The sequence below is a fragment of the Heterodontus francisci genome, chromosome 19, assembly GCF_036365525.1.
Source record: "Heterodontus francisci isolate sHetFra1 chromosome 19, sHetFra1.hap1, whole genome shotgun sequence".
Lineage (NCBI taxonomy): Eukaryota > Metazoa > Chordata > Chondrichthyes > Heterodontiformes > Heterodontidae > Heterodontus > Heterodontus francisci.
The window spans coordinates 12,826,788-12,845,697 of record NC_090389.1 but is presented as its reverse complement, the minus strand read 5'-3'; the positions used below and the strand labels follow the sequence as shown (position 1 = coordinate 12,845,697).

General features: G+C 45.9%; 1 protein-coding gene across 1 annotated transcript in view; it reads right to left on the bottom strand.

The window, feature by feature from the left end:
* Positions 1-361: 361 nt before the first annotated feature.
* The window catches only part of grm2a (glutamate receptor, metabotropic 2a), a 360,044-nt gene continuing 341,495 nt past the window's right edge, over positions 362-18,910 (bottom strand). The window contains exons 4-7 of the mRNA XM_068051381.1: positions 13,582-14,419; positions 8,866-9,929; positions 6,268-6,442; positions 362-5,731 (exon numbers count right to left, since the gene is read on the bottom strand). Coding sequence (XP_067907482.1) covers positions 5,658-5,731; positions 6,268-6,442; positions 8,866-9,929; positions 13,582-14,419 — 2,151 coding nt within the window. The 3' untranslated portion in view covers positions 362-5,657. The remainder of the gene's footprint in view (positions 5,732-6,267; positions 6,443-8,865; positions 9,930-13,581; positions 14,420-18,910) is intronic.

Here is an 18,910-nt window from a genome sequence, read left to right as displayed (position 1 = left end):
TGACCACTCTGGTGTCCATTGTGTCCCTGACCACTCTGGATCTCCCTGACCACTCTGTGTCCATTGTGTCCCTGACCACTCGTGATCTCCCTGACCACTCTGTGTCCATTGTGTCCCTGACCACTCTAGATCTCCCTGACCACTCTGGTGTCCATTGTGTCCCTGACCACTCTTGATCTCCCTGACCACTCTGTGTCCATTGTGTCCCTGACCACTCGTGATCTCCCTGACCACTCTGTGTTCATTGTGTCCCTGAACACTCTAGATCTCCCTGACCACTCTGGTGTCCATTGTGTCCCTGACCACTCGTGATCTCCCTGACCACTCTGTGTTCATTGTGTCCCTGACCACTCGTGATCTCCCTGACCACTCTGTGTTCATTGTGTGCCTGACCACTCTAGATCTCCCTGACCACTCTGGTATCCATTGTGTCCCTGACCACTCTGGATCTCCCTGACCATTCTGTGTCCATTGTGTCCCTGACCACTCGCGATCTCCCTGACCACTCTGTGTTCATTGTGTCCCTGACCACTCGTGATCTCCCTGACCACTCTGTGTCCATTGTGTCCCTGACCACTCTGTGTCCATTGTGTCCCTGACCACTCGAGATCTCCCTGACCACTCTGGTGTCCCTAACCTCCCTGATTTCTACAGCCAATGGGGTTCCTTGTTCTACCTGCACTCCTTGCTGTCTTTTTCTACTCTTAATCATTCAGAATTTCTCCCAGATTTGGATTAAACTGTTTACACTGGATTCACAATGTTTACTTGTCAAATGGACCATCCAGAATACTGGTTTAATGCAAAAAAAGATGTGTTAACATATACAAATAATGTTGACATCACACTATTAGTTTTTAAATAACTGGTATGCCCTTATGCGTTAATAGGAATTAACTCAGAACAGTTGAACAGCCAGCATGATCCCAGTAATGCTCAGATCTCTCTGGACCCATGTTCTTCTATTAAGACCAATGGTACAAGATATAAACACAAATTCTGTGCCAACTACCCCGAACGGAAGAAACTGAAAAGATATGGCAGCAGCATCTCTATCTCAGTCTTATTGTCAAACTGTCTTGCTGGACTTAGAACATTCTGATGATATCATGGATTGATCATTTTCTTTCCTACTAGTACCTGTTCAATGCATAGCATCATCGAACCACACAGCACAGAAGGAGGCCATACAGCCCATCATGCCTGTGCTGGCTCTTTGAAAGATCTATGCAATTACTCCCACTTCCCTGCTCAGTCCCCAAAGCCCTGCTAATTTTTCCTTTTCAAGTATATACTGAATTGCTTTTTGAAAGCTACTATTGCATCACTTTCATGACCCTTTCAGGTCACCCTCTTGAGTAAGCTTGCCAGTTTGTGTGAAGGTTTAGGGGCAGTTTTATGCTGAGGAGCTACGCCCACTGGAAACTGGGCTAAAATTGCTCTGACAAATTTAACATAGGGCCCTTCTGGCCTCCAGGAAGAGGAGACAAAAAGATTTAAAATGTAAGTGCCTCCAATATCTCATCATTGGCTGGCAGAGAATGCAACAGGACAATTTGTGAATTTTCCGCATTGTTCTCCTTAGAGCAGAGAAAGTTAAGGGGAGATTTAATATAGGACTTCAACATTGAGGGGCTGTGATAGAGTATGTAGGGAGAAACAGTTTCCAGTGGTAGGAGGGGTGGGAATCAGAGGACACAGAATCACAGAATTGTTACAGTGCAGAAGGAGGCCATTCAGCCCATTGTGTCTGCACCTGCTCTCCGAATGAGCAATTCAACTAGTGCCACTCCCCTGCCTTCTCCCCATGACCCTGCACATTCTTCCTTTTCATATAACTGTCTAATTCCCTTTTGAATGCTTCAATTGAAGCTGCCTCCACCATACTCTCAGGCAGTGCATTCCAGACTTGAACCACTCTCTGCATGAAAAAGTTTTTCCTCATGTCACTTTTGCTTCTTTTGCCAATCATTCTAAATCTGTGCCCTCTCATTCTCGATCCTTTCACGAGTGGGAACAGTTTCTCTCTATCTACTCTGTCCAGACCTCTCATGATTTTGAATACCTCATCAAATCTCCTCTCAGCCTTCTCTTCTCCAAGGAAAACAATCCTAACTTCTCCAATCTATCTTCATAAGTGAAATTCCTCATCCCTGGAACCATTCTCATGAATCTTTTCTGCACCCTCTCTAATGCCTTCACATCTTTCCTAAAGTGCGGTGCCCAGACCTGCACGTAATACTGCAGCTGAGGCCGAACTAGTGTCTTATATAAGTTCAACATAATTTCCTTGCTCTTGTGCTCTATGCCCTTATAAATAAAGCCCAGGATACTGTATGCTTTATTAACCGCTCTCTCAACCTGCCCTGCCGCCTTCAATGACTTATGCACATATACACCCAGGTCCCTCTGCTCCTGCACCCCCTTTAGAATTGTACCCTTTATTCTATATTGTCTCTCCATGTTCTTCCTGCCAAAATGAATTACTTCACATTTCTCTGCATTGAACTTCATCTGCCACCTGTCTGCCCATTCCACCACCTTGTCTATGTGCCTCTAAAGTTCCACACCATCTTCCTCACAGTTCATAATGCTTCCATGTTTTGTATCATCCACAAACTTTGAAATTGTGCCCTGTACACTAAGATCTAGGTCATTAATATATATCAGGAAAAGCAAGGGTCCCAACACTGACCCCTGGGGAACTCTACTACAAACCATCCACCAGTCCGAAAAAACATCCATTAACCACGATCCTTTGTTTCCTGCCACTCAGCCAATTCCGTATCCATATTGCTACTGTCCCTTTTATTCCATGAAATATAACTTTGCTCACAAGTCTGTTGTGCGGCACTGTATCAAACGCCTTTTGAAAGTCTGTGTACACCACATCAACAGCATTCCCCTCATCAATGTAAGCTCTTGAAAAAACTCCAGCAAGTTAGTTAAACATAATTTTCCCTTAAGAAATCCATGCTCTTTTTAAATTAACCCCCATGCGTCCATGTGACAATTCATTTTGTCCCAAATTAATCTTTCTAGAAGTTTCCCACCACCAAAGGTAAACTGACTGTCCTGTAGTTGCTGGGCTTATCTTTACATAATTTTTTGAACAAGGGTGTAATGTTTGCAATTCTCCAGTCCTCTGGTACCACTTAAGGAAGACTTAAAAATTATGGCCAGTGCCTCCATAATTTCCACTCTCACTTCCCTCAGTATCCTTGGATGCATCTCATCCACTTTAAGTTACAGACAGCCTATCCAACACCTCCTCCTTATCAATTTTAAACCCTTCTAGTGTCTGAATTACCTCCTCTTATACCATTGCCTGGGTTGCATCCTTTTCCTTGGTAAAGACCGATGCAAAGTATTCATTTAATACCTCAGCTATGCCCTCTGCCTCCATGTACAAATCCCCTTGCTGGTCCCTAATCAGCCCCACTCCTCCTTTTACCACCCTTTTACTATTAATATGTCTACTTTTTATGTTAGCTTCCAGTCTCTGTTCATACTCTCTCTTTGCTTCTTTTATTTGCTTTTTCACTTCCCCTCTAAACCTTCTGTATTCAGCCTGGTTCTCAATAGTATTCTCTACCTGGCATCTATCATAAGCACACTTTTTCTTCTTTATCATAACCTTTATCTCTTTTGTCATCCAGGGAGCTTTGGATTTGTTTATCCTACCTTTCCCTTCGAGGGAACATAGCTTGACTGTGCCTGAACTATCTCTTCTTTGAAGGTAGCCCATTGTTCAGCTACTGTTTTTCCTGCCAACCTTTGACTCTAATTTATTTGTCCCAGATCCGTTCTTAGCCCATTGAAGTTGGCTTTCCCCCCAGTTAATTATTCTTACCCTGGATTGCTCTTTGTCCTTTTCCATAGTCAGCCTAAACCTTACGATACAATGATCACTGTATCCTAAATGTTCTCCTACTGACACTTGATCCACTTGGCCCACCTCATTCCCAAACACCAGCTCCAGCAGTGCCTCCTTTCTTGTTGGACTAGAAACATACTGCTGTAGAAAGTTTTCCTGAACACACTCTAGGAACTCTTGCCCCTCACTGCCCTTTACACTACTATTATCCCAGCCTATGTTTGAATCATTAAAGTCCCCCATTATAACTACCCTATGATTTTTGTACCTCTCTGTAATTTCCTTGCAAATGTGTTCCTCTACATCCTTCTAACTAGTTGGTGGCCTATAGACAAAACTGAGCAATGTAACTGCACCATTTTTGTTCCTTAGCTCTAGCCAAAGAGATTCTGCCCTCAACCCCTCTGGGACATCCTTTTTCTCCAACACTGCAATGCTCTCCTTAAGTCCAATGAGAATTTTAAAAAAAATTTATTGAGTGTTATAATATGGAATGTACTCCCTGGAAGGGTGGTAGAAGCAGATTCAAGAGTAACTTTCAAAAGGGAATTGGATAAATACATGAAAAGGAAAGATTTGTAGGTCATGCAGAAAAGCAGGGAAACGGCACAATTTGGATAACTCTTTGAATGAACTGGCACAGCCACAAAGGGCCAAATGGCCTCTTTCTGTGCTGTATGTGCTATGATTCTATTCTATGATTTGATCTCCATTGTACATTGATTCAGCTCATATCAGCTGGGGAAGGAGGAGCAGTTAGGAATACGATAACTGGCCTAGGCTAGGGAAGGAAAATAGCAGCCAAAGCTCCTGTACTACTCCTGTTGCAAAGTGAACGTATCTACTTCAGATGAGGACAGAATGGAGCTCAGCTGTGATGCCTGCCTGACTTGAATACCCCAACACCACTCATTGAGAAAGGCTCCTTTGGTAAAGCACCCTTTCCCCATAGACATTCACATTTTTCCTTTTGCAAGTACATTTCTAATTCCCTTTTGAAACTTATTATTGAATCCACTTCTACCACCCTCTCAGGCAGTGCATTCCAAATCATAGCAACTTGCTGCATAAAATATTTTCTCCTCATCTCCCCGCTGGCTTTTTTTTGCCAATTATCTTAAATCTGTGTCCTCTGGTTACTGCATCAAAACCATTCATGACTTTGAACATCTCTAAAAATCGTACAAACCCATGTGATTAAAAACGGAAAGGGACTCATCACGGGAAGACTTTCCGATGCTTGCCTACTGCTGCCAGTATGTACTGGGAAGCCAGTGGGAAAGGAGTGGGAAGATCTGGAGAATTCCATCACCATAAACCAGCAGCCATGGTCAGCATCATCAAGAGAGTGATTGGAGGAGGGGGGGAGGGGGTTGGTGGAGGGAGATGGTCACAGATTTCATTATAAAGTAACATACAGACAGCAAATTTTGACATCAGGGAGTCACTAGGAACCTCTTAGCTGCCAGAATCTCATACGTTGTTGGGATCTACTTGATAATAGTTTGGCCTAATGACTCCACTGACCTTGTACTAATCTAGAAGCCGTTACCAATGACTGGATTACAATATTCATTAAAAAAAACACTTTATTTACATTAATTACAACAGCACATACTAATTCACAAGTGGTCTACTTATTAAAAACTTTTTATACATTTAACATAATAACCAGTTTTGTCACTTTTCTGGAGGAGTTTTCAGGGGGTGGGGGAGGGGGGGAAAGGGGGGGAGCAGGGAGAGAGAATTAGTGGTCGGTAGACAGGCCTACTTCCAGTCCTCATAGCGACGATGTTGTGGAGTCCACTATCTCTCGTCCATTACATACAGTCGGCACATAGTGCGCAGAGGAAACTGTGAAGAGAAATTACAAGTTTAACTGAGCGCTGTTGTTTCAGCATTTGCAGGGACACTACTGTTAGCATTCGCAAGCTGTCACAGCAGGACCTGTACCTGTGCACATGTTGGAGCAAGGATGATAGGACAGCCACAATGGTCTTCAGTGTCCTGTTCCCAGGCTCATGAAGAGGGGATCAGACTTTTTTGCAATGCCTCCCACCCTGTGTCAAATAGCCCAAGATTTGGACTGAAGTGTGAAGCCTGGTCAGTAGGGTGCGAGTTACCAGGGCTCAGGGGGGCAGGGGCTGAGACTGACACCCCAAGGAACCATACCTCAACATAAGTCAGTAGCATGGAGAGAGGAAGGAAGATAGTTACAGGTGCAAAGCGAAAACTCACAATATGAGTGCTTCAAGTCACCTATGAAAATGTAAAACATTCATTAGCCAAGTTTAGAAGGAGTGACCTGCAGAGGAGCTGTGGGCACATTGACCCTCCACGCAACAGGGAGCAATCCTGAAGACTCAGCACTGGCAGAGGGAGATACTCACCCTGTGAGTGGACAGCCCCTGACCCGGTCACGCTGAAACGGCTGGTCGCTACCCGATGGGTGACCACGTTTTTCTGAGGCTGGAAGAGGATGATGTGGATCTTAGGAGCGAAAAGACAGCCCAACACGACAGAGCCACTCAGACTAACAGAGATACACATGGTGGTCGTCTGGACCTGCGAGAAGAGAGAGGGGGAGTGTCAGATCAAAACAAGGACCACCTTCAGACATTGCTGCTTGCTAAAACGCATTAACATTTTTCAGCATTTCTGCCCATGTCAGAATAAATGCTCAACTGAGATCAGTCTGCCTGTTCATGGAGATGGAAAAGATGCCCTGACACTTTCCCAAAGAAAAGCAGGGAGTTCTCAGCATTTATCTGTTCACAAACACTATTACAACAGGCTTCGCCCGTCATTTATTTCATTTGTTGCTTATGGGACCCTGCTGGCGAGTGTATTTACCAGCAAAACAATAGTGACTGCACTTCTAAAGCAGTTCTTTGGCTGCGGAGCACTTTGGGATGTCCTGTGGACGTGAAAGTTTCTGTATGTGACTGAGATGTGACTCCAGTAGCACATCAACAAGGTTGATTCTTAATTGCCTCTCCAAAGTAGCCTAGCAAACCACTACGTTGTATCAAACCCAAAAGAAACCACCTCCTTTCTCAGGGCAGCAAGCAATGGGCAATAAATTTCAACCTTGCCAACGTCGCCTCACCCTCAGAATAAACGAACAAAAATAGATAAATGCCAGTGCTTCGTTTTTGAGGTGAAATCACAGTCCCAGTGAGTGACTCAGGGACACGTAAGGCAAGACAACTGCAGCCTTCACTTAACTATAACATCCAAATGAATAGTTAATCTGCTAGCATATATTATTAAATCGTCATATATGAATAAGAGAAAGAAAAATAATTATTTATAGATATAAAATTCCAACAGGATGTCAATTGGCAGTGTTTTCTGCAGGATTGAGCCTGACTCATTGTGACCACAGTATTATCAGTCACTAAGGAGATTGTTGTTTGATGATTAACACTGTGAAGATTACTGTTTCAGCATAAAGAAACACACTAGCTCCACATCTTACCTGTATGTCTCTCTTAAAAATGCTTAAGGTTTTCAAAGTTTGCCAATGTCTTGTAGCTCATGGATATGTGTGAGATATGGTGAGCAAATGGGGAAGAGCAGAGAAAAAGTCATGATGGGGAGATGGGAAAGGAAGGGAAAAAGTGATCCTGCAGGGTCAAACACGTGGAGAGGGTAGCGGTCACAGGGTGAAACATGGAGAACAGGTGGAGGTCACAGGGTCATACAAGGGGAGAGAATAGAAGAGATTGCAGGGTCATAAATGACTGGAAGAGTGTCGAGATCAGGCTGATGCATAACTGGAGTCGAAGGCAGTCAGGACTAGGTGAGTCATAATTGGGGGAGAGTGATGAAAAGTCAAAATTGGAGGTGGAGGGGGTGCAGGTGTGAGGAGAGAAGCAGTCAAAGCAGAGTTAGGTCCAGTCATAGGGGAAACCAGGGAGATTCAGAATGTGAGGAGGAGCCGATGGAAATACAATCACAAGCAAGCAAGGAGAGGGTAGGGCATCACCAGAATCACTACCAGGGTGTGTCAGTGAGTTGTAGCAGAATTAAACCAGTGGCTGGAGTCCCTGTACACAGCAGTGTGTTAAACATTAGCTTTTCCTCTACGGGATTTTGGGTTCAGACTAATGGGATGAAATTCTCCTCTATCAGCTGACCTAAAGGTCTTATGGGAGATGACTGTGGGCAGTTTTAATCCAGTTCCTGGTAGACACAGGTCCACAGCACAAAACCATCTTTGCGCTACTTGGCAATTCTGCTCAGAGAGGCTACAGGATGGATGGGGGTGTAGGAAATGGAGAAGATATCACACCAGTGCAGTATGGTTACTTAGAGATACATTTAACGGGAGGGTAGATAAGTTCACAAGGGGGAAAGGATATGCTGATAGGATGAGAGGAAGTAGAGTGGGAGGAGGTACGTGAGGAGCATGAACTCCAGTATAGAGCAATTGAGATGAGTGGCAGGTTTCTGTGTTAGAAATTCTATCTAATTCTTCTGAGGTTAGGGCTGAGATGCTTTGGAGGGTGGAATAGAGGGCGCTTTGCTCTAGTGCTGGCTGTGTTCTGCCTGTGATAAGAGTGCTTGATGTTCATACTAAACACTGAGGTGTTCCATTCCCCAGCACTAACATGCCTCTCTCAACAAGCACACAAATTAAAAGCAAAAATCAGTGGGTTGATGGGATGATGTTGAATCACATAGAGGGGACAGGATAAAGAAAACCCGGGCAGGGGAAGTGTTTGGCACTGCAGTAAAGTGTGGGAGTGCAGGTGAGCCACAGAGTCATAGCTTCGGGACCTTGAGGATTTGTAAAAGATGAACTATTCCATGGAAAATCAGAGCACAAGTCGGCTGAGGTTGTGATTCAGGGCAATGGGGCAGAAATGAGAACTGTCTCCAAAATCTGAGGCAGCTGATTCGTAATTCAAGCGTTCGGTAATCAGAGGTGAGGGTTGGTTTAAGTTTGGTTCTTCACTGGTAGAATGGGGTGCGTTGCTTACCCTGTAGTCACTAGAGGTGACATAGAAGATTGGCAGGAAGGCCAGCCAGATGATACATGTGGTGTACATGGTGAACCCAATAAACTTGGCCTCGTTGAAATTCTCAGGGCACTTCCTGGTTTTAAAGGCGTACACAGTGCAGAGCACAATTAGAACCACGGTGTACGTCAATGAGGTGAGCATGCTGGATTCCTTGGTATTGCATTTGAGAGTGACAATGTCCCGCTTCTCGGGTGTTGTTTCCTTCCTGGTGCCAGGCGTTTCCACCACAAGCCAGACAGTGACAACAATCAATTGGCAAGAGATCAGTGCCAAGCAGATCACCACCTGGGAAGTTGGGCTGATGCATCGGGGTCTCTGCGCCCCACTTTTTACACCATTGAAGATTCTGGCGATGCGGTTCGTCTTGGTGAGGAGGGCCGAGTAGCAAACCGCGAAGGAGGATCCCAATCCCAAACGGCGTAAGGTGCACACTGTAGTCGAGGGTTTTGCGATAAAGATTAAGGTCATGCTGTAGCACATCAGGACCCCAATGAGAAGGATATAACAGAGCTCTCGTCCTGAAGCCTTCACCACCGGTGTGTTATTGTTTTTAACAAAGATCCCAAACACGCAGAGGGTACAAATGAAGCCCAAGCAGGAAATGGTGATAGGCCCAATGGCCCAAGCATCTTCCCATTTGATATACTCTTCTGGAAGGTCGTAGCAGGTGCTGAGATCCTCGGTGGGCCACCTTCCAGGCCCGCAATCCACACAAGTGAACTCATCGTAGAGAAACTCATAAGGATGGCAGGCAATGCAGAGCCAGCAGCAGACATCTCCAGGCTGCATACTCTTAGCTTCATTCTTGGCACAGGGGTCACTGCACTGAGATGTTGGGATGGATGACTTGGCCCAGGGAATTAAGCTGGTGTTCAATGTGAGATCTTCTCCCCAGTACCCAACCTTCTGATAGGCATATCTCCCACCTTTAGACTGGAAGTTGAAGATATTGTACCGGCCAATTCCATCTCCATATGTATCAAATCGGATTTCACTGTATGTATCGTGGGGTCGAAATGGAGCTGGGGAGAAAAAAGAGAACAGGAATGGCAGGGTCTCTCAAATAAACTAATTCAGTAAAATAATAGGATCAGACCAGGACAAGCAATGGAATCAGACTGTAGGTGATGGGATCCTTGATATGGTAAAATCAAAGTTCATCACAACATCTAATCTGTAAAGAAATGTTTCCCAGAATTAATTTCCTTCGTCACCTCTACAACACACAGACTTTTAAAACCCAAAGTTGGCATCAATTGAGCACTACTTGAGTGACAACAATCCTAATCATTCCAAACGTGACTATGTGTTAGTTTCCAGCCAGCAAAACCACACCCAAATGGTCATTCTTCATGAGCAAGTCTAGATGGAGACTGTGGTTAATTATTCGACTATAAATGCAGCCCACTTTCCAACAGCCATTAAGGAATAGTGATCAGTGTTAATTGTAGATCAATTGTGGGGACTTACCTGTGTTCACACATATATTGAACCAGGCTGAAAGAGGGCTTTTTGTTGGAGGTGATTGGTTTGCATTGTGTGTCTCTGTAAATAAAAACTTTGAGGTGAATAAAGGCTAGGCTCCAGTATTCTAGCTTTCACCACCTGGCTATCTGAGTTTTAACATTCAGGAGGACAAGCATTGCCTGACTTGTCTCCTCCCTAGTCCTGGGGTACGGAGGCAAATTGCTATGCCTCAAAAAGGTGTCTGCTGAAATCAGCTTACTCAACACAGATCTGAGATTGAATCTGGGTCTTCCCTTGCGACCTATATGGCTCAATTCCACACTGGGCACTGAACTTACCAAGTGAGTTGCTGAGGGGCACTTGTACCCTCAATTAAACACATATTCACTGTTATCACGTCCATCCTTCCCCTGATTGATTTTCTATCACATTCCCAGCCCTTGCTCAGCCTTTTCATGCCAGTGTGAACCAGGCCTATCCTGCCACCCAAATAAATCTAGCCTTATTTTTTTTTCATTCATGGGATGTGGGCATTACTGGCTATGCCAGCATTTATTGCCCATCCCTAATTGCCCTTGAGAAGGTGAGCTGCCTTCTTGAACCGCTGCAGTCCATGTGGGGTAGGTACACCCATAGTGCTGTTAGGAAGGGAGTTCCAGGATTTTGACCCAGCGACAGTGAAGGAACGGCGATATAGTTCCAAGTCAGGATGGTGTGTGACTTGGACGGGAACTTGCAGGTGGTGGTGTTCCCATGTATTTGCTGCTCTTGTCCTTCGAGGTGGTAAAGGTCGTGGGTTTGGAAGGTGCTGTCTAAAGAGCCTTGGTGCGTTGCTGCAGTGCATCTTGTAGATGGTACATACTGCTGCCACTGTGCATCGGTGGTGGAGGGAGTGAATGTTTGTAGATGGGGTGCCAATCAAGCGGGCTGCTCTGTTCTGGATAGTGTCGAGCTTCTTGAATGCTGTTGGAGCTGCACCCATCCAGGCAAGTGGACAGTATTCGATCACACTCCTGACTTGAGCCTTATAGATGGTGGACAGGCTTTGGGGAGTCAGGAGGTGAGTTACTCGCCGCAGGATTCCTAGCCTCTGACCTGCTCTTGTAGCCACGGTATTCATATGGCTACTCCAGTTCAGTTTCTGGTCAATGGTAGCCCCGAGGATGTTGATAGTGGGGGATTCAGCGATGGTAATGCCATTGCATGTCAAGGGGAGATGGTTAGATTCTCTCTTGTTGGACATGGTCATTGCCTGGCACTTGTGTGGCGCAAATGTTACTTGCCACTTATCAGCCCAAGCCTGGATATTGTCCAGGTCTTGCTGCATTTCTACACGGACTGCTTCAGAATCTGAGGAATCGCTAATGGTGCTGAACATTGTGCAATCATCAGCAAACATCCCCACTTCTGACCTTATGATTGAAGGAAGGTCATTGATGAAGTAGCTGAAGATGATTGGGCCTAGGACACTACCCTGAGGAACTCCTGCAGTGATGTCCTGGAGCTGAGATGATTGACCTCCAACAACCACAGCTGTCTTCCTTTGCGCTAAGTATGACTCCAACCAGAGTGTTTTCCCCCTGATTCCCATTGACTCCAGTTTTGCTAGGGCTCCTTGATGCCACACTCGGTTAAATGCTGCCTTGATGTCAAGGGCTGTCACTCTCACCTCACCTCGAGTTCAGCTCTTTTGTCCATGTTTAAACCAAGGCTTTAATGAGGTCAGGAGCTGAGTGGCCCTGGCGGAACCCAAACTGAGCGTCACTAAGCAGGTTATTGTCAAGCAAGTGCTGCTTGATAGCACTGTCAATGACACCTTCCATCACTTTACTGATGATTGACAGTAAGCTGATGGGGCGGTAATTGGCCGGGTTGGACATGTCCTGCGTTTTGTGTACAGAACATGCCTGGGCAATTTTCCACATTGCCGGGTAGATGCCAGTGTTGTAGCTGTACTGGAACAGCTTGGCTGGGGGTGCGGCAAGTTCTGGAGCACAGGTCTTCAGTACTATTGCCGGAATATTGTCAGGGCCCATAGCCTTTGCAGTATCCAGTGCCTTCAGTCGTTTCTTGATATCACGTGGAGTGAATCGAATTGGCTGAAGTCTGGCATCTGTGATGCTGGGGACTTCAGGAGGAGGCCGAGATGGATCATCAACTCGGCACTTCTGGCTGAAGATTGTTCAAATGCTTCAGCCTTATCTTTCACACTGATGTGCTGGGCTGTCCCATCATTGAGGATGGGGCTATTTGTGGAGCCACCTCCTCCAGTTAGTTGTTTAATTGTCCACAACCATTCACGACTGGATTTGGCAGGACTGCAGAGCTTAGATCTGATCCGTTGGTTATGGGATCGCCTAGCTCTGTCTATTGCATGCTGCTTATGCAGTTTGGCATGCAAGTAGTCCTGGGTTGTAGCTTCACCAGGTTGACACCTCATTTTGAGGTATGCCCGATGCTGCTCCTGGCATGCCCTCCTGCACTCTTCATTGAACCAGGGTTGGTCTCCTGGCTTGATGGTAATGATCGAGTGGGGGATATGCCGGGCCATGAGGTTACAGATTGTGGTTGAGTACAATTCTGCTACTGCTGATGGCCCACAGCGCCTCATGGATGCCCAGTTTTGCATTGCTAGATCAGTTCGAAATCTATCCCAATTGGCACAGTGATAGTGCCACACAACACGATAGACGGTATCCTCAATGTGACGGCGGGACTGTGCGGTGGTCACTCCTACTGCTGAGGCTCATTAATGTTAACAGGAAAGAACAGAAAAAGAGCCAGTAGGAAAGACATAACCTCAACACATTCAGTGAAACATCGAGAGCACTCTGGTGCAGTACTGAGAGACTGCTGCACTGTCCGATGTGCTGTCTTTTGGAAAAGATGTTAAACTAAGATTAGAAAGATTCCAGGGCACTATTTCAAAGAAGAGCAAGGGGGTTATCCCTGTGTCCCAGCCAATATATACCCTGAAAACATTGGTAAAACAGCCGATCTAATTATTTATCTCTTTGCTGTTCATGGGACCTTGCTATGTGCAAATTGGCTGCCATGTTTCCTACATTGCAGCAGTGACTACACTTCAAGAGTCCTTAATTGGGAGTAAAGTGCTTTGGGACGTCCTGAGGGCATAAAAAGTGCGACAGAAATGCACGAATTTCATTTTCCTTACTGAAGTGAAGTAACAAGGAAGAACTCATTTACCATCAAAGTGAACTTTTATGATGTAATCTTTGTAAAACTTCTTCCCATTCATGGGTCTCATGTTGTCACAGACTCTGGTGGTGTTGGGACAGAGTGCCCGCTGCATGTTGTGGAGGGCATGGGCCATGGCGTACACTGCATTCAACACAAACATTATCTTTGACTCCGGTTCAAAATTCACTTCTTTGAGGGAGTTCCTCCCACAGTCAGGTGTCCTGAAGCTGCAATGGAACTTCTGTTCCCAGAACTCCCTAAACCAAGAATTCCTGGTGTTGTTGTAAGGGTTGAGGTTGACAAAATAGGTGGTAAACTCCTCGATGGTGTAGGCTGCCAGCTCAATAGTTATGGCCCCTTTGGCGGCCTGTTCATTGCCTTTGACTACATTCTCCTGTGCACCCCAGCCGTCGCTGGCCACCCACATGAAGGACACATTAAGCCTGCGGGCTGCGGCCAACAGCTCCCGAGCGTCCTCGCTCTTCGTGAACAGGACCACCACTTTGGCATTGGGCTTTTGCATCAGAGCTTTGATGACCCCATCGTAGGTCTTCTGGTTCATGGAGCGGCCAACCTTCTCCGATGTGGCGATGCAGATGTTCCTGGAACGAGCCTCCTGCTCGAAGGCCTCGATACCCGTCTCACCATAGTCACCCTCAGAGGCCACGGTGGAGACGTATGTCCAGTTGAAGAAGCGCAGGATGTCAGACATGGCTTTCGCTTGGTAGAAGTCTGGAGGTACCGTCCGCGCGAAATAATCGTAGCGTGACTTGTCACTCAGCTTGGCACTGGTGGAGGCGTAGCTGATCTGGGGAATCTGGAACAAACGGAGCAAGTTGGCCACCTGGGGACAATCAAAAGAAGAGCATTAGTACACCGCACTGTCGGGCAAATCCCTGGATGAGGGGTACCAGCTGCCTGATTGTTTGATTGCCCAGTGTGCTGTCCAGAAATTAGAAACATAGGAGTAGGAGAAAACCATTCAGCCCAACGAGCCTGCCCCGCCATTCAATAAAATCATGGCTGATCATCCACGTCAATGCCCTTTGCCCCACACTATCCCCATATCCTTTAATGTTTTTGGTATTTAGAAATCTGTTGATCTCTGCTTTAAGCATACTCAATCACTGAGCTTCCACAGTCCTCTGGTGTAGAGAATTACAAAGATTCACAATCCTCTGAGTAAAGAAATTTCTCCTCATCTCTGTCCTAAATGGCATCCCCCTGATTTTGAAATAGTGTCCCCTGGTTCTAGACTCCCCAACCAGGGGAAACATCTTCCCTGCATCTACCCTGTCTATCCCTTTAAGTATTTTGTAGGTTTCAATGAGATCACCTCTCATTCTTCGAAACTCTAGAGAATATAGGCCCAGTTTCCCCAATCTCTTTTCATAGGACAGTCCCGTCATCCCAGGAACAAGTCTGGTGAACATTCGTTGCACTCCCTCTATGGCAATAATGTCCTTCCTAAGATAAGGGGACTAAAACTGCACACAGTACTCCAAGTGCAGTCTAACCAAGATTCTATACAACTGAAGCAAGACTTCACTACTCCTGTACTCAAATCCTCTTGCGATAAAGGCTAACATACCATTAGCTTTCTTAATTGCTTGCTGCATCTGCATGTTAGCTTTCAGTGATTTATTGACAAGGAGACCCAGGTCCCTTTGTACATCTACACTTTCTAATCTCTTACCATTTAAGAAATATTCTGCACATCTGTTCCTCTTACCAAAGTGGATAACCTCGCATTTTTCCACATTGTATTCCATCTGCCATGTTCTTGCCCACTCACTAGGTCTGTCTAAATCCCCTTGAAGCGGCTTTGAATCTTCCTCACAACACACAATCCCACCTAGTTTTGTGTCATCCGCGAATGTGGAAATATTACATTTGGTCCCCATATCCAAATCTTTGATAATAGCTGGGGCCCAAGCACTGATTCCTGCGGTACCCCACTAGTTACAACCTGCCAACATGAGAATGACCCGTTTATTCCTACTCTCTGCTTCCTAATTCCTAAAATATAAACCAGACACCAAAAGCCTGCAGCTTAAAACAGAAATCTAGTTCTTCTAATTGCTTCTGTTATGGAGGCATAGGTCAACAAGATTCCCAATGAAATCTCCTACCCATCACAACCCAAACACTAACCACTGCACTTTCTCACCTCCTGTGTTGGTCTTCACAACCCCAGTTAGGAGACCTCACCTATGGCACTGGGGACTGCAGCAGGACACAAAAGGGCCGCATGGTTCCCAGTTAAGCCTGTCTTTTTGTGGGATATGTTGAACAGTCCTTGTTTTAGTCCTACTCAGGACCCTCCCCCAACACTTCCCTTCCCTTCTTCAGCATCTCTGTCTCCATCTCTGAGGATAGGTTGTCCACTAATATTCATTATAAGCCCACTGACTCCCACAGCTACCTCGACTACACTTCTTCACGCCATGCCTCCTGTAAGGATTCCATTCTATTCTCCCAATTTCTCCGTCTCTGCGCATCTGCTCTGATGATGCAACCTTCCACTTCAGCACTTCTGATACGACTTCATTTTTCCTCAACCGAGGAATCCCCCCACTGTGGTTGACAGGCCTCTCAACCGTATCCGGCCCATTTCCCGCACTTCTGCCATCACCCCTTCCCTTCCCTCCCAGAACTGTGACAGGGTTCCCCTTGTCCTCACTTTCCACCCCACCAGCCTCCACATCCAAAGGATCACGCCATTTCTGCCACCTCCAACGCGATGCCACCATAAAATGCATCTTCCCCTCCCCTCCCCTGTCAGCATTCCAAAGGGAGCGTTCCCTCCGTGACACCCTGGTCCACTCCTCCAATACTCCTGACACCTCGTCCCCTTCTGACGGCACCGTCCCACACAATCGCACTAGGTGTAATACCTACCCATTTACCTCCTCTCTCCTCACTATCCAAGGCCCCAAACACTCCTTTCAGGTGAAGCAGCGATTTACTTGTACTTCTTTCAATGTAGTATACTGTATTCACTGCTCACAATGTGGTCTCCTCTACATTGGGGAGACCAAACGCAGATTGGGTGACAACTTTGCAGACGCCTCTGCTCAGTCCGAAAACATGACCCAGAGCTTTCGGTTGTTGGTCATTTCAAAACGACCCCCCTGCTCTCATGCCCACATCTCTGTCCTGGGCTTGCTGCAGTGTTCCAGTGAACATCAACGCAAGTTCGAGGAACAGCATCTCGTTTACCAATTAGGCACACTACAGCCTGCCGGACTGAACATTAAGTTCAATAGTTTCAGAGCATGACTGGCCCTTTTTTATTTTTTGTTTTTACTTTATTTTATTTTGTTTCATCATTTTTTTTTACCATGTGCCTGCCTGCTGGTTTTTTCATGTTTGTGCTTTTGGCTAGGGCTGCTCATTATTCTGTCATTAACACTCTCTCTGGACTAATGCTTTGTCTTTCATCACACCATTAGCAAACTCTCTTTGCCTTTGTATTGTCAGTTAATCTCTCCGTAACCCTTCGTCTTATCAACACCTTCCCTTTTGTTCTCTTTCCCCACCCCGCTTCACTTGCTTAAAACCCATTACATTTCTAACCTTTGCCAGTTCTGATGAAATGTCACTGACCTGAAATGTTAACTCTGCTTCCGTCTTCACAGATGCTGCCAGACCTACTGAGTATTTCCAGCACTTTCTGTTTTGATCACTGAGGTTGTTCCTGTTACCAAACTGAGGTTAGAGGTGGCTGCTGCTGAAAAGATACAAGGCTGAATTTTCAGACCACACCAGGAATCGGAACGGAGGTGGACGTGGCCCAAAAATACCGACGCTGGCCAGCATGTTGGTTTCTCGACGACGTTCCCAGTGCTGGCCGTTTTTCTGGATGTGTGCTTGGGACCAGCAGGGCTACCTGTCCCCATGTGGCAGAATTTTTCAGTTGGCCTCCAATTTCCTGCACCAGTGGGGGGCAGTTTAACTACCTGGAGGTGGGCACCCAACAACGGGCCTGGGATACCACTGCTCCAGGCAGGTATACAGGCCCTCCCTGCCTGCCTGGATGTGAGAGCAGCTACAGGCCACCCTGTAGAAGGGATTTTCCACCACACTGGTAGCCTGGCTGCAAGAACCATTTTTTAATACAAGTTTTAAAAAAATTGGTGAGAGGGCAGCTCCATGTTGAAGTGCCCTCTCTGTTACTTACCTGCCATCACAGCCTGCTGCTCCTCTCAAGCTGAAGGTCTCTGATTGTCTCTCCAGCTTCAAAAACCCATCCACCACCCTTGATTGGTCAGGGAACCTGTCTCCTTGAAAATCCCAATGAGTGACTGTTCCCCATGACCACCCCCCCCCCCCTCTCCCACATTCCCCCGGGGCAGGTTCTGGACTAGAGATAGTCCCGATGTCTGTTACCCATCCCTGTAGGGAAAGTCTAGCGCACAGTAAGAGCTGTCACACCACTGCCTATAGATCTGTGTTAATAATACAGCTTCTCACCCCAACCTTCAATCAAAGAGCATTAGGAACAGGACTAGACCATGCATCCCCTCCAACATTCAATCAGCTCATGACGAATCTGCACCTCAGCTTCATTTTCCCACCATTGCTCCATATCCCTTGATACACTTACCCAATAAAAATCTATCAATCTCAGTCTTAAAAGCTCCAATTGTTCCCCAGCATCTCCAAGAACTATTAGGTCCTCACACTGCCAGTGATGATAAAGATTGGATTTGATGAATCTATAGCTATAGTTGAGCCTTTACAGTTCTGCAGGAATCACGAAGATAGTGAAGATTGTCGCTGACTTTTCTTTTGCCCATTTCAGCTGACCCTGTCTCTTGACTGGGTTGATCTACCCTGTAGGAACATACATCAGGTGAATGAGCTGTCAAATCCAGTCAGTTATGCACTATCATCCTTCAAAGTTCATTCTGATACCCTAAGTCTCCCATCGCAGAATCTATTGCATTCCAAAGGTTGCCAGTGTTTCTGCCTCCACATTTTTGCCTAGTGGATTATTATAAACATTTAGCACTCTTTCGGACAAAGTTCTTTCTAATACAAAGGTAAAATACTGCTGATGCTGAAAATCTGAAACGAAAACAAAATGTTGGACAGGTCAGGCTGCATCTGCGGAGGGAGAAACAGAGTTAACGTTTCAGGTCAATGACCTTTCATCAGAACTGGAAAAAGTTACAAATGTAACAGGTTTTAAATGAGTACAGAGGCAGAGAAAGGAGGAGGGGAGAAATAATAAAAGGCAAGATCTGTGATAGGGTGGAAGGCAGGAGGGATTATTGACAAAAGAGATACTGGTGCATGGTATAGAGGGCTGGCAATAGGACAAGTAACA